The 21,450-nt window shown below is 45.2% G+C and overlaps 1 protein-coding gene across 19 annotated transcripts in view; it reads right to left on the reverse strand.

Annotated features, from left to right (window-relative positions):
* The window catches only part of FBRSL1 (fibrosin like 1), a 767,640-nt gene that overhangs the window by 413,536 nt on the left and 332,654 nt on the right, over nt 1-21,450 (reverse strand). For all 19 annotated transcript variants that reach the window (XM_083418137.1, XM_083418142.1, XM_083418135.1 and 16 more), the window contains one exon: nt 3,023-3,124. In XM_083418137.1, the coding sequence (XP_083274263.1) occupies nt 3,023-3,124 (102 nt within the window). The remainder of the gene's footprint in view (nt 1-3,022; nt 3,125-21,450) is intronic.

Below are 21,450 nucleotides of genomic sequence, written 5' to 3' on the forward strand. Positions count from 1 at the left end.
TAAAGGTGACTAGGCTACTTAAAAATGTAAAATTGGTATTCCCAGGAGTGTGTGTGTGTGTGTTTGTTAGAGAGAAAGAGACACATAGAGAGAAACAGACAGCGAAAATCTGCCTTTTCTATGGATGTTGTTCAGTACAGTGCCAGTGTGTTAGCACGGAAATTATGTGTGTGATGCGAGCATGTCCTGCAACATGCATGCACAGCCACCAGGGAATTTTGAGGGGGTTCAGCCCCCTCCTTGAAAATTATGGGGGGCCCTCGGTCCTCCAGCAGATGGCACACCTGCTCACAAGCATATGTATATGAATAGACAGAGGGACAGCCAAACTGCTGTGTTGCCATGATTCACCACTTCTGCTGCCACTGGAATGCCCCCTCTCACTGAAATTGTTGAGAGGGGCATGCTCCAGTGGCGGCGGAAGCAGGGGGGCAGGGGGGCCCTGCCTCCTGCGCTTCCACCACCTGAGGCGGCTGCTTCACCCTACCTCATAGAATCATAGAATTGTGGGGTTGGAAGGGACCCCAAGGGTCACCCAGTCCAAAGCCCTGCAATGCAGTAATCTCAGCACACGGTCCAATTTGGAACCATACTGAACCCTGCTTAGCTTTGCAAATCTGCTAGCGCTCTCTCTCTCTCTCTCTCTCTCTCTCTCTCTGTGTGTGTGTGTGTGTACACATGTATGTGCATACAGAACAACTTGTGGAGAGGGGGAGTGCATTTAGGTAGCTTTAACATAGGATTAAGCACACCCTCCCATCAGATGTCAAAGAAATAAACAACTATCTGAAGTAAGCCCTGTTTAGGGAAGTTTTTAATAACTGTATTTTTAATCTTTTGTTGGAAGCTGCCCAGAGTGGCTGGGGTATAAATAATATTATTATTATTATTCACATCTGCACATCCAAGATCAGAGGCAGCATGCTGGAACATTAAGGGGAATCCAGTCCAGTTCACCAGAGTCTGGAGCCCTACCAAGCCCAGGACCTCTAGAGACCAGGCCCTGAGGTAGTTGAAGACACAGCTTTCTGGTGGGCTTTTTCACTCCAAATGCATGCAATAGTTGATTCATTTATTTATTGCATTTCTATCCCACCTTTCTCCTCTAAGGAGCTCAGGGTTCTCCCCTGCATGGTTCTCCCCCTCCTCATTTAATCCCCAAAACAACCCTGTGAGGTAGGTTAGGCTGAGAGACTATGACTGGCCCAAGGTCACCCCATGAGCTTTGTGGCCAAGTGGGGATTTAAACCCCTGGTCTCCCAGGTCCTAGTCTGACACTCCAGCCACTACACCACCCTGGCTCTTTGTTCACTTCGTTCCTTGTGGCATGGTCTCCACACTTCCTCTAAAATTTGTATCTCGCACATGCCCAAGTACCAACTGCTGAGGAACAGAATAGGGCTATTGTCTGTGGGCCTCCTAGAGTAAACAGGGTGTTGGAATAAATACACCTTTTGGTGTGGGTGAGAGAGACAGAGGAAGAGGGAGGGAGAGAAGCCATTCAGTAGCTGCTGCATGCATAGTGTGGGTGAAGAGGAAACAATTGTTGTTTTAAGGGGGGGGGGGACACAACTGCATCAACAACTACCCAAACCCAAACCAATGCTGGATAAACAAAATCATTTACCACAAAGATGCCAAATCCACCTCCCCCTTCCCCCTGCTCACTTTCCTTTCCGATTCACATGTTTTATTTTCCCTGGAATCAGATCAGAGGTACAGGGATGGGATTCCCCCACCCCACCCCTCTTATTTCTTCCCACACTACACAGGATGTTTATAGCACCCCATTCCTGCTCAAAACATGTAGAGTGAATTCCACACGCACACCCTACAACACCAACACCATCACATTTTGCTGTCAGAGCTGTCAAGCTGAATCCCGCTTTAATCTGCCAAAAGCACTTTTCTGCTGACATTTTTAATAAATACTTTCAGCTTTTAAACACATTTGTGGGAGCCATTTTGCCCCCTCCTCTCTCCCTTCCTCTTCTCCTCCTTCAGGAGAATGAGCTCTGAAAGCCTTAATAGCAAATACATTATGCTTATCAAAGGCTTCCTCCCCCTTCCTTTCTTGCATCCTGAAGCAGAGGTAGTGTTTTCAATTTTAAAGCTAAATTAACTGTCCAATTGAATTTGGCTGGTGTGAGCTGCTTTTTCCTGTGACAGGTTTTAGTTATGAAGCATATTTCACATTAATAGAACGGAACATGAAAACCCCACTCTCTCTGGGATGTAACCGTGGCTCACCATTGAAATGTTAAATTTAATATTTCAGACATGACTCGTGCCAGTGTTTGATTATTGTTCGTCATTTAAATCTCTCCTAACGGGGGAAGGTCCTAATTAGCAAAAAATCATGTTTTAATGAAGGCAAAATGCTAATTGCTAACACAAAAAAGCCTTCACATAAAATTATCCCAGCACTTCCATTGATTTCTTGGTGATTTAAAAAAAAGTAAAAATAAAATAAAGAGCCCATTTGTGTGTTTATACACTTAGACGTCGTTTTGCATTGAGTTTATCATAACATTTCATTCAAAAGCAGCGTTTCCAATCACCCCCTAACCCTGCCCCACTAATCACAATCTACCCTAGCCCCCAATTCAGAGCAGGAGGAATCATCAAAAGAGGTGAGCTCACCCATGCAGCCCAGAATAATTGGAACAACAGTTGGTTGTTTTTTTAAGTACAAAAAACCACACAAACAATTTCATGTGCACCCCAGCCCCCCCCCAACTTCCCCCCACAAAGTAATCATCTTGAGCCATCTTTTGCTCCCAGGAAGCACAATTCCGTTTTGTTTTCCCTGCCTCTGATCTTTCACTTATCATACTATTTGCGCTATGATTATAGTGTTTGCAAGGGAGCTCAGCCACTTATGCCATAACACTCAATCATGACATGGGGGGCGGGGGGGAGAGAAAGTTATTACACAGTGACCTCTGGATGCCAACGTTTGTTCAGCGAGATTTATGAAATTGCCACAACACAGCGCCGCCCGTTTCTCAGTGGTACTCACATCGCTGAGGCAGTCCCTGGAGCTGCTGAGCTGGGAGCTGGTGGCCTCCCGAATGCTGTCCTCCTCGCTGTTCCTGCCACTTCGCTTCATGGGGACTTTCATCTGCAGTGATCAAAAAACATCATCCCATTGAAACAGGTATTTTAGTAAATCCCTCTCAGTTCATCCACCACCAGTCAGCGCTGAAGCTCATCTGGGGCGCAATGCACAGCCCCGCCGTGTTCTTAAAGCAGTGGCAGGGTAACCTTTACTCTCTCAATGGCTTACATGCTCTGTGTCAGGGGTCAGCAAACTTTTTAAGCAGGGAGCCAGTCCACTGTCCCTCAGACCTTGTGGAGGGCCGGACTATATTTTGGAAAAAAATAAATGAACAAATTCCTATGCCCCACAAATAACCCAGAGATGCATTTTAAATAAAGGCACACATTCTACTCATGTAAAAACACCAGGCAGGCCCCACAAATAACCCAGAGATGCATTTTAAATAAAAGGACACATTCTACTCATGTAAAAACACACTGATTCCCAAACCATCTGTGAGCTGGATTTAGAAGGTGATTGGGCCAGATCCAGCCCCCAGGCCTTAGTTTGCCTACCCATGCTCTTTGGGGTAATTTCTTGGGGGCTGAAAGCCAGCAGTGGCTGTGGCTGGAGCCAATGGTGGGAGGAACTGGAACTAAAAAAAAAAAAGGGGGGGAAGGGCAGGACCAGTGCCAGAAGCCTAAAGAGCACATTTTCCCTCTTCCTGGCTGCCCCACACTTCTCTTCGCCTTATCACCTGCACCCAGTTAGGCCTAGGGCCGCATGAAATTAGGCCACGGGACACATATTGCCCTTGAGGCCACAGATTTTCTAATCCTTGTTCTAAACCATCGTAGAAGAAAAATGGGGGCAGTTGATTGTCTGAAAGGGACCTGTGGCCAAATATCTCTCTGGGCAAACATATTATATTCTGTATATTTTTAATGACTTGCATGTGCTTTTGTAGGATTGTGTCAGTAGGGTATTGTAATTTTCTTACGTTCATTTTTAATATGCTGTAAGGCCCTTTGGAGAGTAAATGAAAGAAGTGTCTCCCAATATACACAATGACAACAAATAAATTGGGATCAGAAAAATAAAACGATACTGGTAAAATAATGTAGGTTTGTAACACAAATGTATTCATAAATAAAACTTAAGTGTAAAAGACTAAACAGATTTTTTTTTCAGTTGTCATTGGTGTATGAATATGTACGCACATATGCTATTTGACATTCATACATTAATGAAAACTGAACAAGATTTTTTGGTCAAAATATGTTTGGTCTTTTGCATTTATATTTGTGTTTGGGGTTCTTAACAGAATCACAGAACTGTAGAGTTGGAAGGGATGGCAAGGGTCATCTATTCAAACCCCCTGCAGTGCACGAATCACAGCTTCACTGGAGGTTTCAAAACAGAGGTAGGATGGCCATCTTTCAGAGATACTTTAGCTGAACCAGTTTCCAAAGCATAGTCCACTGCAATAATCTAATCTGGAGGTTATGCGAGGATGGAGTCCAGTGGCCAAGTCATCTTAATCCAAAAAGCATCAACAGCTGGCAAACTAGCGAGAGCTGGAAACAGGCAGTCTTGGACACAGATGCTCTCCAAGCCTTCAGTAGCAGTACAGGATCCAGGAGTAACCCCAATCTAGGCACCTGCTGCTTCCAAGGAGGCACAGTCCTCTATCTAGAGCAAGCTGTCTCCTCAATTACTGGACAAGATAACTCAGATCATATAACACCTCCATCTTGTCTAGATTCAGTTTGAATTTTTTGGCCAAATCCAGCCCATCATCACTTCCAGGCACCCATCTAGCACCTGAACCACCTCTCCTAATTCCGATGTTACAGAGAGAGTTGCACACTATTTGCACATTGGTGACACCTCACTCCAAATCTCCTGAAGATATCTCACGACAGCTTCATATTGGTGTTAAATGGCATGTGTTAAATGGCATTCCTGTGGAATGCTACAGGGTAGTTCCCATGGCTCCAAGTAATATCCCCTATTGCTATTCTGGAGAAGCAACCATTAGAAGCTGAACCACCATAAAACAGTTGTGTATCCTTCGTCCCCACCTCACAGACTCCCTCCACGAGCATACCATGGGCAGCAGTATCAAAATCTACAGAGAGGTGAGGGAGAATGAGCAGGGATCACTCCTCCATCTTTCACCTGATGAAAGTGATAAACCAGGGTGACCAAGACACTTTTGGTGCCAAGACCAGGCCTGAAGCCAGATTGAAACAGGTCTAGATAACCACTTTCCCACTGGGAGAAAGTAGTTTAGGACTTCTGCGCCCAAGGAGGGACCCTAAATGAGGGACACATCTCTGCCTCCTTCCAGGAAGATAACACCGTAGCCAACACACACCTGGAATGACCCGCTCAGTCAAGTTCCTTTGTCTAAATCTAGTAAGTCAAGATGGGCAGGACCAAGGGGTCAAGTGTGAACCCCTCTAAGAAATGTATTCACATCCTCACACCATAACAATGGAAACTGATACAGTACAGCCAGACCCAATGATCTGTGTGGGCAGAATTACTACAATATGTCTTCAAGGATGGAATAGCATTGCTCTGCTGGCTAGATAAAGAAAGCTCACTCGCCATACAGAATAATATTGCTGGATGGCTACTAGAGGATGCAATGGTAGCAGAAAAGTAAGCTTGCCACACCACCATCAATAGGTACAAGAATGTGCTGGGTCAAACTCAGACTGGAATTCGCACCAACTGTGCTCCTGCCATCGACCTTCCTTCTTCATCATGCACAGGTCTCTGGAGTACCATGGAGGTTTGCGTACAGCACAGCATCAGTGACGATACTCAGGCGCAGTCATACTGATGGCCCTACACATCTCCTGGCTCCACAGTGAGACAAGGACCTCAACAGGAGCACTAGCAAACACTGGATTTCTGAGGGGTATGTGCTGAGACCTTTTGTGGGAGTCATAGGAGGCACTGGTGGGAACACTTGCGCTCACAGGCATCATGTTGATGACCACGGCATTACAGAGCTTTGCAACTGCATGTAAGTTTGTGGAGGAGACTCATTTAACAAAGCCAACTGCTCTCTGCTGCTTTATCAGGTCTCCTAGCCCACGGATTGTGATGCTAGCCTAACCACCCTAACATCTCCTTTGAGATTAGACAATACTTAAAACAGCAGTACCTCATTTTTCATATATTCAAACCCTGTTTATCACACAGGATGCTGCGGCCTTATACCAAATCAGACTATTTGTCTGGCAGTGGATTTCAAGCAGCCAGTCTCTTGCATGCCCTGCTAACTAAGATCCTTGCAATGGGAGAGGCCAGAGAATGAACCCAGGACCTTTGCAGGCAAACAGCATCCTCTACCACAGAGCTAAGCACTTTCTCCAATTTTCTAGTCCCTGGTGTATCGCTGTCCCTAATTTAACCCTGTCTTTGCCTTTTGGAGACTCCTTCTTAGTGTGAGTTGCTAGAGTTGCCATCCTCCAGAACTCAGTTCCACCCCCACCAGTATTTAAATATTTGAGAGTGGGGTGGATCGGTGGGTGTGGATGCATTTTTGGCTCTAATGCGCCTGCATGCGCGTGAACATTAAGATAGCATGTCATACACAGCCTGACACTTTGCACACTGGGGAGGCACGTACTCAACTGCTGATAACAGGTTGTAGGGCAATTATGCTATTCCTGGCCTATTTTTAACTGAAGGAACACACAGAGACACATGCAGATGCAGACACACTGCCAACTTTTAAATCAGTAGAAGGACAGGCTGTTGCAGAATAAGTGAGTGCAGGGTACTGAAAGAGAAGCTCAATCTTCATTTATGTGGAAGGGCTCACATAGTAATCCCTGGAAGATCAACAGCAACACTACAAAAGTGACAGCTATTTCCAGCACTGAAATGCTGGGGTGGGAGTTAGAATATTAAAAGGAAGATGCCTTATACCAAATTAGATCATTAGTCCCACTGGGCTCAGTTCTGTCTACACTAACTGGCAGCAGCTCTCTAAGGTCTCAGGCAGGGAGTCTTTCCCAGACCTACCTGGAGAAGCTGGGGGTCAAACCTGGGTTTTTCTGTATGCAAAGCTGGGACCCCATCACTGAACTGTGCTTGAAATACAGTGGCTTGCCTAAGGCTACCTACTAAGTTCATCACCATGGTGTGAACTGAAATAGGAAAACTGGGGTAGAGCATATGCTTTGTATGCAGAAGGTCCCAGGTTCCATCTCAGGCAACCCTGTCTCAAATCCTAGAGAACTGCTGTCAGGCAGTATAAGTAACGCTGCGTTATATGACATATAAGAAAGCAAGCTTCAAGACACAGATTCAAAATGTATGCATGCAGGTCATGTGTTCAGCTTGTGACCTCAGCCCTGCCCATCCCATGTGCAGAGCCTACACACTTTGAAGGTATTAATGGGATTCCAGAGCACAAACTGCAAGCTCCACGCATGCACACGCCCACACACCAGCTCCTCTGCAAAGATGGAACCACTTCAAAGCTAAGTTAGTAAGCATGGCTAAGTGCAAAGTCATTTGCAACTGAGAAACCTCCATATCACATGTGGACTTGTTCTCTGTCTTGGTTAATCTCTCTAATTAATCTCTCTCTCTCTCTCTCTCTCTCTGTCTCTCTCTCTGTCTCTCTCTCTGTCTCTCTCTCTCTCTCTTTCCCCCTCCTTCCCTCCCTCCCTCCACTTACATATCTATATATCTATATACATCTTTACACACGCATGCATGCACATGCACACACACACTCACACACTAACTAACTAACTAACTAACTAACTAAAGTGGTACCTCGGGTTAAGTACTTAATTCGTTCCGGAGGTCCATTCTTAACCTGAAACTGGTCTTAACCCGAAGCACCACTTTAGCTAATGGGGCCTCCTGCTGCTGCCACGCTGCTGGAGCATGATTTCTGTTCTTATCCTGAAGCAAAGTTCTTAACCTGAAGCACCATTTCTGGGTTAGCGGAGTCTGTAACCTGAACCGTATGTAACCCGAGGTACCACTGTAACTAACTAACTAACTAACTAACTAACACGATGGATTGATTGCCCTGTTCCGTGTCAGTTTTGCATGCATTCAATCATAAGTCATACAAAATGTACATTTAAAACATACATTTCCCCCAGTACTGTATACACAATTCTGTATGCACTTTCCTCCAAAAGAAGCATTTTCTATTTCCCATGCCCCTCCATACATATTTCTGGATATTTTTTCTACGCACCCTCCCTAAAATATTCATATATATATATTCTCCTTGTGAAGCATACATTAAAAAACAAGCAACCCCATCGTCACAAAAATCTGAAGAGGTGCTCCATCCAATCGATAACTGCATTATGATTTAACTCTATGTTTGGGAATGGGAAATTATAGGTCAGTTGACTTTAAAAATGTGGACCTGATGAAATTCTCCTCCATCTTCATTAACTCATCAGCTGCTTTTATGGTTTTATTTCAATCGGATGACATGAGAAGGTGCTTTGGGGCAGGGCAGTCATCTCTTTGCTGTCTCTCCTCTTTCCAAAGTTTTCATACGAAAAACAACTGTGCACTTCCAATTCGCACACAGAAGTAAATGGAGAGAATCTGACCTAACAAGGTCTTGCGTGGGCAAGCAAATTAGAAGCATCACTGCTGCCATTAACCTTTCAGAGTAAATATCAATTATGAAAACTTGCTTCAGTACCTATGTCCCCTGTTTGCTGCCGTGAATTAAGAGGGTCATCAGCCTTTTCGACAGATCTTGTTCATTTACACCTGCTGCCTGCCAGCAGGGGAGCCCACACCCCCGCCGCCAGTGCACTGAGCCAACCTGCTTTAATTCATTGGTAATTATCTTAATGAGACACACGCAGGACTGAACTAGGAGGACAACTTGTTCTGCTAAATGGGATGTGCTGGTTTCGGGGGGTACCCCTTGGCACAGCTGGGTGTTGTAAATGAAGTTTGTTTCTTCAAAGCTGATCCTTGCTTGCTTGAAATTTGACAGATCTCCCTGTCATTTGGAGAAGGTCCCAGGTCCAATCTCTGACATATCCAAGTAGGGCTGCGAGAGAACTCTGCCTGAAACCCTGGAGAGCTACTGCCTGTCAGTGTAGAAAATACCTAGCTGGATGGACCACTTGTCTGACTCACCAGAAGGCAGCTTCTTATTAGGGAAAGGGCTGTAGCTCCATGCAGTGGCAGAGCTTCATGCTCCAACACCGGGGGGCAGAGAGCAGGCGTGGGTGTGGCTGGTGCATGTCCTGGGGGGGCGTGGCGTGCATCCTGGGGGTGTGGCACGGCGCCCGCAGGGGCGTAGCGCACATCCTGGAGGTGTGGCACACCGCCTGCGATGGCGTGGCACCCAGTGCAGGGGGGGGTGGGCGGCAGCCGCGATGGCACCCCACCGTGATCGCGCTGCTGGGCGCGATGCACTCCCCCTGCCCCCATCCTCCTCCGCCAGTGGCTCCAAGGCAGAACCTGTTTTGCATGCCGATTCTCCCAGGTTCAGCTCCCTCCTAATGTTTTTACATAACATTTCTTAACATCCACTGCCACAATATTTAGTGATGGCTACCAACTGTGGGTTAAACCACAGAGCCTAGAACTTGCCGATCAGTAGGTTGGCGTTCGAATCCCTGTGACGGGGTGAGCTCCCGTTGCTCGGTCCCTGCTCCTGCCAACCTAGCAGTTCAAAAGCATGTCGAAGTGCAAGTAGATAAAAAGGTACCACTCCGGCAGGAAGGTAAACGGCATTTCCACGTGCTGCTCTGGTTCGCCAGAAGCAGCTTAGTCATGCTGGCCACATGACCTGGAAGCTGTACGCCGGCTCCCTCGGCCAATAAAGCGAGATGAGCGCCGCAACCCCAGAGTCGGTCATGACTGGACCTAATGGTGAGGGGTCCCTTTACCTTTTTACCAACTTGGAAGGCTTCAATAAAGTATTAAACAAATTCATGGAGAATGAGGCCATCAGTGTCTACTAACTCTGTGTTCTGCCTCCACCATCAGAGGCAGTATGTCTCTCGAGTGCCAGTTGCTGGAAATCACAAGGACTGTTGTTATGGAAAGTCCAAAAGAAGGACCTGCGCACAGGCACTGGGTTGACCACAGTGAGAATAGGATGCAAGAGTATGATGGATCCAGGAGGGCAGTTATGTTCTTAACACCAACATGGTGTCTTTCAAGATTTGAACCAAATGGGCATAGGTTCTGGTCCAAGGCCCCTCACCTGCTATTCCATTTCAGTTCCTCCTGGTTTTCAAGAATAAATATAGAGCCTATAATATAAATATGTGGAAGGAAAACCCATTGTACTACCTGAAACGTTTTCACAAAGATGGACAACCCCTTTATTAATGAGATGCAAATTCAATTGGGAAATGTTCAAAAACAATTAAGGTCATTTTAAACAAAGACCTAGGATAGAAAGGGGGGGGGGGATAGTGGAAGAAAATATAATGCCAAAAGGACTAATATCATATTTGTATAAAACCACTATAGAGGTTCAATTTTGTCCACAGGCAAAATTTGAGACGGTGGTGGAAAGTGAATTGAGATTTATAAACTGAAGAAGATGCATGCAACAAACAGTGGACAAAAGCGCCATACAAAGCCAATAGAAAACAACCAGAGAAATAAAGCTTTAATGCAGCCTTTGTGAACCTAGTGCCCTCCAAATGTTTTAGACTACAACTACTGATGTGAGTTGCAGTCTAAGATATTTGGAGGGCACCATGTTTAGCAAATAATGCTTTTTTACAGGGATGGGAACCCATGTCCCCAGATGTTGCTGGAGCACAACTCCCATCACGGCTGATCATTGGAGGCTGATGGAAACTGGAGACCAACAACTGCAGGGCCAAAGATTGCCCAATAATTCACGTGCAGGTGAATATAAGCAGATGTAGCTAGACTGAATTTTTCCTGGTTAATAAAATGAATATCATCCGCTATTATCTCTGATTCAGGAAATCCTATGTGAACCAGAGGGAGAAACCAGCAAAGCTTGAACCGTTCCAACCTGCTCACAGGCTCCAGGTGCTTGTGAGTAATCCCAAGCTACCGTGCCAGCCAAGAATCATGAGCCACATGCCACTGGATATCATGTCCCGTGATTAAACATCATAACTCATTCCAGCCATAACTTCTGCTCGTTATAGTCTAGCTTTCCTTTGCCTTTTCTGCCATGGCTCTTTGTTCTTCCCTGAACAGTAATTTATTTTATTTTATTTTATTTTATTTATTTATTTGGAGTGGATTGGGAAGGACAGGAAAGGACAGGAAATGGAAAAGTGTTTTCACCCCCAAAACCCAGTCCCCCTTCCTTAGCACTCCGTATGAGTATCTCTGCCTCTACCACCACCTGATCCAAACAGCTCGACTCTCCAGTTAAAGCAAGAGTCTCCTCTCAGGTCCCAGGTCATCAGAAAGATTATTTTTATTTAGGGTTGCATCTATTTTCAAATTGCAAGCATTCCCCCACCCCCCACCCCCTTTGCTCATTATTAATAAATACACTTCAATTTATCAAAAGCTCCCTTTCGAGTGCTACTGGGAGCCCTGGGGCAAAAGGAGACAAATTCTTTTCTTAAGTTGTTCTGAAAGGTGCTGGGCTCAGCGACCCTCACCCCCATTAACCTACCAAAGCTAGTTCACTCCTACTGGGAGCTCTGCAGCTTGCACAGCGGCAAACTCAAACTGATCTTGTGCCATCTCAATATATTTGTTCATTATCTTGCGCACACACAGAAGCATTTGGAAATGTACTTGGGGCACAGGCCAAATTGAATCATCTGCCTTCATTTTCTACACGATCTGAAGCTACAGCTGCTACAACAGGCTGTGGGATTTCTTCCCCCACCCCAATTTCTCCCTCCCTGACCCCCCTCCATCTCTCTCTTAAAGCCACATCCATCTGTTTTTGCTTGTTTTTTTAAGCACTTTATAAAGTTTGATTCTTAGCATACATTTTTTTAAAAAAGTATCACAATTAAAACTTCAGGAAGATTCCTTTTTGTTTTGCAGCAGAAAGGAGAGAGAGAGAAAAAGCAGGTGAGAGAAACTGTGTGCCTGCCCCCATGAGATAATGCATATGCAGAATCTCTGTGCCGCAAAGTTTACAAAGGAGACAAGTACAAAATGTGTACCGGATTCTTCCAGGCGATGCATTTTTCTCCCAACTATTGTTGTAGGGGCAAACGTTGTTGGATTATTATCATCATACTAATTATCATTTAATTTATTACCTGCACTTCACCCTAAGATCCCAGGGTGGGTTGCAGCATTAAAACTCAACATTACACAACACAACACAGTATTTAAAATAAAAAAAATAAAAAATAAAAATAGTTACAGAAATAAGCTGGGTCTGAAAAAAATACACCTCAAGCCAGAAACCAAGGCAAAGAGGTGCATGTTCACCTAGAAGCTGCATAATGAAGGTGCTAGAGGTACCTCTGTAGGGAGTGATTTCCACAACTTGGGGGCTGCTGCAGAGAAGGCCCTCTCTTGGGGCCCCTCCTCCACAAGCTTCTGAAGGTAGAAGAGACTACCAAGAGGAACTCTGCCAATCTGGCTCAGTAGGGAAGGAGGTGCTCTCTCAGGTATCTGGGGCCTGAGTTTTGGGGCTTTGAACACTACTGCAAGCATCCTGAATTGGGCCCAGGAACAAATGGAAACTAGAGTAGCTGTTTCATGAGATCGAAATGGAACTCCAGCCAGTAATCTGGCTGCTGCACTTTGGACCAATTAAGTGTCTGAGTCTTTTCCAAGGGCAGCCCCACCCAGAGCACAATGCAGTAATCCAGTTTGGAAGTTGACAGCTCCTGACATCTCAGATCACTGCTCATGCTAGCAGGGGCTGACTCGTGTATACAGTCATAACATTTCTCAAGAGTCACAAATGGGACTAAACCAGGGGTCAGCAAGGTTTACCTTGCCTGGGCTGGTTCACTCCAGCGGAGATCCCTCTGTGGGCTAGATCACGTGCACGCGTGAGCGTGCATGCCAGTGATTTCCAGTGTCTGCGCAGACACTGCGCGGGGACTCGCCAAATGGGCGGCTTGGTTTGGGGGCAGCTCGTGGGCCGGTTAAATGACCCCCACGGGCTGCTTGTGACCCATGGGCCTTAGGTTGCTGACCCCTGGACTAAATATAGGAAGAGCCCTGCTGAATCTTATCTATGCCAGGTAGAATACAAGGAACAGTACAGCATTTGCTTTGCACTCAGAAGGCCCCACACTCAGTCCCTGGCCTCTCCAGGTAGGGCTGGGAGAGGCCCCTCCCTGACGGAGAGCTACTGCCGGTGAGTTCAAACCAGGGAAGAAGAACCTGTGGCCCTCCAGGTATTGCTGTATTACAGCCAGAACCAGTCCACCCATAAGGTGAGGTGAAGCAGCCGCCTCAGGTAGCAGAAGTGCAAGAGGCGGTGCTCCACCTGGCCAACTACTTCCACTGCTGGTGAGGAGGTGGCGTTCCAGCACATGGTGTTGCCGCCCGTCTTCCCTGCCCCCGGGGGAGAAGCTGAGTGGCAATGCTTGGAGAAGAGCCCCAGCGCACACCAAGTTGGGTGAGAACTGGGGCATTCCTGTGAGCCATGTTGCTGATCAGGCTTCCTACCACCTAGGGGAGAAGCCAAGTAGTAATACTTAGAGGAGCATTCTGGCTCCCATTGAGTTTAGCGAGAGCAGGAACATGGCGGCAGAAAAGGGCGGGTGTGGTGGCGGGGGGCAGGAGGCAGCAATTCCTGTTTTGCCTCAGGTGGTGAAACGGAACAGGCTGCCCCTGACTACAACTCCCATCAACCTTGACCACTAGCCATGGTGTCTGAGGCTGATGGGAGTCTGACAATATCTGATGGGCCAAAGGTTCCCCATGCCTGGTCTAGACAATACTGAGCTAGGTGGAGCAGCAGTCTGACTCCATATAAGCAGCTTCCAATGTTCCTGATCAGCTCCCATAGCGACCAACCAGCAAGATATCCTGACAGGCAACTGGTATTTAGAGGCATACTGCCTCTGATATTGGGGGTAACATAGCCACTGTGACTTGTAAAAGTTAAAAGCAGTGCTTTTTCTGGGGGGACGCAGAGGTACGCATACCCCTAAACATTTTGTGAATCTTTGTACTTTTGTCCATTTGCTGTATTTATTTTCCCCGGTTTAAACTACCAAACGGTGAGAGTACCCCTAAACATTTTTTTAGGGGGGGTAAAAACCACTGGGTAAAAGACCCCTGGATGGTTAAGTCCAGTCAAAGGCAACTATGAGGTGCAGCGCTCATCTTGCTTTAAGCTGAGGGAGCTGGTATTTGTCCACAGACAACTTTCTGGGTCAAGTGGCAAGGCAGGACTAAACCGCTTCCGGAGCAACGGAACACTGTGATGGAAGCCAGAGCGCATGAAAATGCTGCTTAATTAATAGCCTTACCCTCCTTTTAAAGCCATCTGAGCTGGGGACCACCAACGCAGATTGTGGTAGCAAATTCGATAGCTGAACTACGCACTGTGTAAAGAAACACTTACTTTTGCTTCCTCCAAACCTCTCACCCTTTAGCTCCATTGAATGACCCCATATTCCAGTATTATGAAATTATTCCCGTCTACTTTTCCTTTTTGTGGGGTAATGCAGCCCCCAGGGCTATCTTAAGCATATGTGGGGTGCAAGGATCTGCCCCAGGTTGCCCAGTCCCAGGCACGCAGGAGGGCGGAGCTGGCCAGGTGCCTCAGCGTCTCGCTGGCTCGGTCACCCCTGAACTCATGGTGCAGAGCCGCCCACAGCAGAAGAGCCCGCCATGGCACTCCGACCGAAGGGTGGGCTCTTCCCCAGACTCAACTCTTGGGCCCCCGACTCTTGGCCTAGTGCCTCTGAGAGCCCGGCGCCCGGGTGCCCCGCACCCCTAGTGCCTATGGGTAAGATGGCCCTGGCAGCCCCCATGCTTTTCTAACATTAGGAGATTTAAATACACACCCCTTCTCATTATGAGTGCCCAGTCTACTTTAAAATATCTAGGAAATTAGGTGAAAGCCTATTGTGCAGGTGAAACCATTAGAATTGCATCCACAGTTGAGTCAGAAGATTTTGAGCAGGCGAGCTTTAAGTGGCAGACTATGCTCAGCTGATGTACAGAAGGTGCCAAAATTATAAATGCCTGTTCTTGCCAGAATGTGGTAAAAGTCAGTGAGCTGCCTTCATTTTTAAAGCTTGAAGCAAACAAAACCATTTGGCTTTATAAATGCATTTCTTTGACTCTTACAAAAAAAAAAAAAAGGACCTATGTATCAAAACAAGATGGAATCATATTGCATCTGACTTGTTTCCTTGAAAATCCAGCCCTAATGCATTCTAACAGAATTTATCTATCCCAAGCATACCTCATAATGAGATCAACTGGGAAAAATATCAGCCTTGTTTGTATATTTTATACGTGCTCTAACTTGGCAGTTTGGAGATTATGTATTCCCCAGGTCCCTCCTTAAATCGCTTCACACACTGCAATTTGATTTTCTTTGCTTGCCCTTTTCCACAATTTCTCCCCCTTACATTTCATTGAGTTCTGGCTCACAGGGCAACATTCCCTTTGAATTAAGGGTGCAATCTTTTTTCCTCTCAATAAGGATATGTGGCACGAAAAAGCAACGTTACGGTTTGAAGATTTTATGATTGAAAGAGGACTCTGGTGTGCGCATGCTTGCGTGGACGTTTGTTTTGTTTTAAATCCAATGAAAAGGCAAATCCTGCAATTCTAAGTAAGGTCTGTAGATGTGTGTGCCTTCTGATCTCACCAGTTAAGAGGGCTGACTACCCAGTCACTGTAGTATGCATTGGACATAGGTATCACGAAACGTGAGACTAATCTTTCTAAATTGATGGATCATGCAGCTGACAGTTAAATTTGCAAAAAAGGTGGTCATGGAGCTAAAGCCCTAGTACACTGTCTGAGTGTGAAGTCAATGTAAACATTGCTTAATTCCCATAGAATGCAATGCATGGCCAGATGAAGTTATAGCAAGGTGACTGAAACCACTTTTTAAACCTCCAAAGGGAAAGAGACATTTAAACCATGAATTTGAATTCCAATTCTTTAAATAATGCACTTCCTGAACAAGAGCATAAAATAAGTGATTGGTGTAACAGCTCAACACCATGCTCACTTACAGATAAATAAAACAAACTACCTAGGAGCATGAGTCAAAAACTAGGATCATGTATGTTACTATGTTATGCATTTTTTGTGTTTTTATATTGTAAACTGCCCTGTGATCCTAGGATGAAGGGCAGTATAGAATATATATATATATATATATATAATAAATAATAAAATCTCTCCCTGCTCTGCACCTTCTCGAGTGCTTTTACTGCATGGGAAACTGGGAGGTATTTGGGCAGGTGTGTAGAAATCTATGGACTTGAGGGGATGGAATGTAGCCTATTGTGCAAAAAAAGAGATTCACATCCATTGTTCCACTCACTTTTACCTCTGGCCATGCCCACTGCTAGTCTAGAAGGTTGCCCCTGAGTGAATGTGGGCCTCAGGCTGAAATGTGTCTGCAAATAGGTCTTACACTGCTTCAAACCCATAACAAGGCTTTATTTCATCCTGGTCAAAGACCTAGTTTGGCATCTCCCATGCACATTTGTGTACACACACACACACAGTGGGAGCCTCAATGGTGCCCCCCTGGAGGCTTCACCTGGAGCAAAAAAAAAAACTGGCTAGCTCCCACTCCCACCCCTGTAGCTACGGATCTGTCGAACATATTATGAAACACAAAGCATTTAAGCAGCTTAGGGAAGTCCAGAGGCACAAGATGCACCCATCAAACATTTTGTTAAGGAAATTCCCAGGTGGGTGAAAAATTAGGACCAAAAAGAATTGGGATCTTCTGTGATAGATGATACAAGACAATCCAACTTTCCCACAGGAAACCACTTTTAAAAAGCCTCTTTATCCCATGTGTTTCCAGCTAAAAAGGCTCCCAGTATGCCTTTACGATCAATAAAACAACAACAAGACAGTCTTTGCCCTCAGGCTTACAATCTAAAAGACACAACACAAAAGGGATAGGAAAAGGCTCTAGGTATCAAATACCGCCTCAGGGATTGGAGGCTGTGCAGAAGAGTGTGGTCTTGTAAATAAGTCCAAAGTTACTATGCTGTATAAATCTTTACTTGGTTGCTGGGTGTTAATGTTTCTGGGTCCAACAACAGGCACCAAGAATGAAGAGTAGCTTTATAAAAATAAGCTTTGGAGTAGCCTCTAAAACCCTCTGCTATAACTGAAAACTGAGGCCGAAGGAATTGTTTGGATCACGTGAATCCAGGACAAGTTCTCAAACTGCCAAGTCCTTAACATTAAGGGAGAGTCCGCAATTTACAAGCTCTATCCTTACACTGGGGGCTAGGGAAATAGGAACGGAAACTGCTTGTACAGTGGTACCTCGGGTTACATACGCTTCAGATTACAGACTCCGCTAACCCAGAAATAGTACCTCAGGTTAAGAACTTTGCTTCAGGATGAGAACAGAAATCGTGCTCCGGCGGTGCAGCAGCAGCAGGAGGCCCCATTAGCTAAAGTGGTGCTTCAAGTTAAGAACAGTTTCAGGTTAAGAACGGACCTCTGGAACGAATTAAGTACTTAACCTGAGGTACCACTGTATTCACTTCATTTATGTGTCCCACGTTCAGAAATCAATCCAGCAAATACGATCGGTATCTGCCGTTGTTCTTCCTTTCAGTCCACAAATATGCAGTTGGTTACGTTTACTGCAGACACCCCATTTGCATTGTGTTTCCTTTTCTCTGAAACGGATGAGGTGGAGTAACGTAATGACAACGTAATTATGCAAATCCCATAAGTTCCATGATTTCACCTCAGTGGACTGCAAGATGACTTGTGCAAGATGACTTGTGTTTTCAAGGGAAGATGAACTGTAGCAGAACGGAAGCAGCGATGCATAGAGGTTGGAGTGGAAAATGATGCCTTCTTACATCCCTACTGGGGACCGACAGGAGAAGGAAGGAAGGAAAGCTTTATCCCTCCTGCAACATCCCACCATTTTTCTAAGCTGGGGGCAGAGGAGGGGACTCCCCTCCTCTGGCAGGCCACTTGTCTCTTGTGCTAGGCATTGAGGTGGAACAAAACATTCCATCTCTCCCCAGTCAATCCACTCACTTGCCCAAATGGATTTTCTTTTCACCTATGGATACCAGGCTAGTATTTAAATCAGGGATGGGGAACCCGTGGCCTTCCACATGTTTCTGAACAGCCTGAGCCCACCCATGTTTAAAAGTCTGGTTACTGGGAAGCAAGTGTTAATCAAATACAACACAAGCCACTGATAAACTGAGGTTGAATTGAGCAAGGCGGAAGATGATGTGTTAGTATGAGACTCAGAGAGCAAGCTAGACTAGGTTTACACAGTGTTTTCCCCCCAACATCACACAGGGAAGCGATGAGAACCGACAGCTTTAATGTTGCTGTCATCTACACATAAAGATACCATCTATTAAAGGCTAATATCAAACAGCTGGGATCTTCAAAGCAACTGTAAATTTAATATACATATTAAATTTTCCAAATGCAGGATGCGACGTCTCATAATGTTACGGAACCAAAGAAGAAAAACTATCCTTCAATTTACTGATGTGTTTCCTTGATGCAAATGAATAGTCATTCATCAAATGCTAGTAGCTGTGAATAAAAAAAAAAACCCAGCATGTGTGTACACACAAACATACACGGACATCTGGAAAAGAGCTATACTAAGAAGATCTGGAATCCTGGACTTGGATCAAGAAGTGTCACGGGCAGCTCCGAAGGTTTGAGTGGACACAGAGGGCTTTGCACAGCAGAACCCAGGCACAGTCTATACAAGAGCTTAGATTGGGAAACAAGCCGTGTTTGGATGGATGGGTTGGCAAACAGGCTCTTCCTGCTTCCTTTTGCTGGGCTTCTGGGAGGCTAGGGGCCAAATGGAGCAGAGCACAGCTGGAGGTAATTTAGGTAGACAGAGCCTAGCCAACGTCCAGTGAGACTGACTTGAGGAGTGATAGCTGGCAGGGAGATTATTACAAAATGCATAATGGATAAAATACGTGCTTAAGAGTAATTGAGACTGAGCTGAAACAAGAGGGGATTTGGGAAGCAACTCCACTAGAGACGGTGATCCAGCTTCTATCTCTTGATCACAATAGCCGGAATTTTGTTCCTTCCTCTTTCAGGTCCAGAACTTCAAAGAAGTCAGCGACTCGCCGTATTCTGGCCAGGCTACAAGCCCTTTCCACTAAGACAGACCTGGGTCACATCTGCACCAAAAGTTTAAAGCACTATGATGTCAGTCATGGCTTTCCCCAAAAGATATGGGGAATTGTTGTTTGCAAAGGGTGCTGAGAATTGATAGAAGAACCCCTCCCTTTCCCTTTACAGAGCTGCAATTTCCAGACTTCCTTGGGAAGAGGGATTGATTGTTAAACCATTCCTTTAAAGTAATATGGGGTCTCTATACAACTCTCAGCACCCTTAACAAATTACAGTTCACAGGAGTATTTTGGGAGCCATTAGTATATTAAGTGATATGATACTGCTTTAAATTTATAGTGCAGATGGGGCCTCAGTCTGATTTACCTTGAGAGTAGTTCCAGTTTAAAATTCATGGTTAAACCATACATTTATAGTTTAAACATATAGTGTAGGTGTGGCCCTGGGCTCCACCGGATATCACGCAGCAACATAGGTTGGTAGCAAGTTCCAAGGTAGAGCAGTCAGGCTCTGCAGAACCAAGGAGAGATTCCAGTTTAGAGCTTCTGGAGAAGGTTAGATGTTGATCCACCAGAATCTGAAGTCAACTGAGTCTGCCTGTACTGTTTTTAATTTTGAATAAACAAATAAATCATTCTTTATATATTCTTAATTGTTATTTGCTGCCTTGGGATCCATCCACCTTTGGGAGGAAGATGATAAATATCTCACAGCCATCACAACAATAATGCACCTCCAGCGGAGCTTGCATCTTGCCAGAGCGCTACATCACAAGCAAAGTTTCAACATCTTTGGTAGGTTCCTAGGCTTGTAGCTGAGCACTCTGAACACAGGAAGCTGCCTTAATTCCGAGTCAGTCTGTTGGTCCATCTATCTCAGTAATGTCTACACTGACTGGCAGTGGCTCTTCAGGATTTGAGATGGGTGACAATTTCCAGCCCTACCTGGAGATCCTGTGGATTGAACCTGGGGCCATCTGCAAGCAAAACAGATGTTCTACCATTGTGCTATGGCCTGTATTTCCCCTGGAGGCAGAACACTGAGAAGGGGCTCGTGTACCTTCTCCAGTGGGGATTTATTTAGTTATTATTTCAGTAGTGTCTATTAGCTTAATGCCACAGTTTCTATGTATACAATTAGCTCAGCACATGGGCTGCAAAAGGGACACCACATAAAAATCCGGCGGGGGGGGGGGCGGGGGGGGGCCTTACTTAAATATATGCTGAAATAATAATAAAAAAGTCACAAAGCATTGGAAATATAAATGAGAAAGTATCCAGCTCAAAACTTCTAGGTCATTGAGAGGCAATATGCTGCTGCCTTATGGAACCATTTACATAAAGCTGTAGAATATAATTGTTCAACATAAGGAAAATGTATTTCCAAGGACATCCACCACTTCTATCATTCTACCATTTAAAATTTTCAAACATAATTTATGTATTTGTGATACTGAAATGCTAATAAGCTCAACATTTAGATCATCTGAGCCTCTGGTGTCTTTAAAAAAAGAAGCCTTGAACATCAGGTCTGACCATTCAATCCTAGTCAGAAGAATATGCAAATACCAAAAACTTTTCCCCTACTCTCAAGCTGGTTCACTATAACAGCATCTCATTATACATTTACAGCCCAAATGGACCCAGAAAAAAGCTCCACTGCATCCAACAGGCTTATTCTCCATTATGTCTATTTAGGACCACAGTTTTAGCTTTGCACTGAGTAAGTCATTTAGGATTGCAGCGTTAGCTTCTTACGTGTGAGTCGTGGAAGATGTACTGCTCAGGAGGATCCCTAGAGAGAGACTATCAGGGTGGAGGTATTATTTAGGACATTTTGTTGGAGTCAATATTTAATTTTGGAGACAATTTTTGTTCTCATTGGTATTTTTGTATCTTTGTTGTTAGATCTTTGTTGTTGTCTAATCTTAATATATTGCTGCACATACTCGAATGTGGCAAGAGACTCAATGAGCGCAAGCGCTTACCAGGGGTTTGCTTTTCTTAGAATGAACGTCAATGGAGGCTGCAGTGTCTTTAAGATGTATGGTTTTATATCCTGAGCATAGGATGGAAGGGCTCACGGCATTAGCCATTTGTCTCTAAGCCACTAGGGTCCTCTCTTGCGGGTGCTAAGTCATT

Source organism: Podarcis tiliguerta (genome assembly GCF_965153285.1).
Source record: "Podarcis tiliguerta genome assembly, chromosome: 16".
In the NCBI taxonomy this organism is placed as follows: domain Eukaryota; kingdom Metazoa; phylum Chordata; class Lepidosauria; order Squamata; family Lacertidae; genus Podarcis; species Podarcis tiliguerta.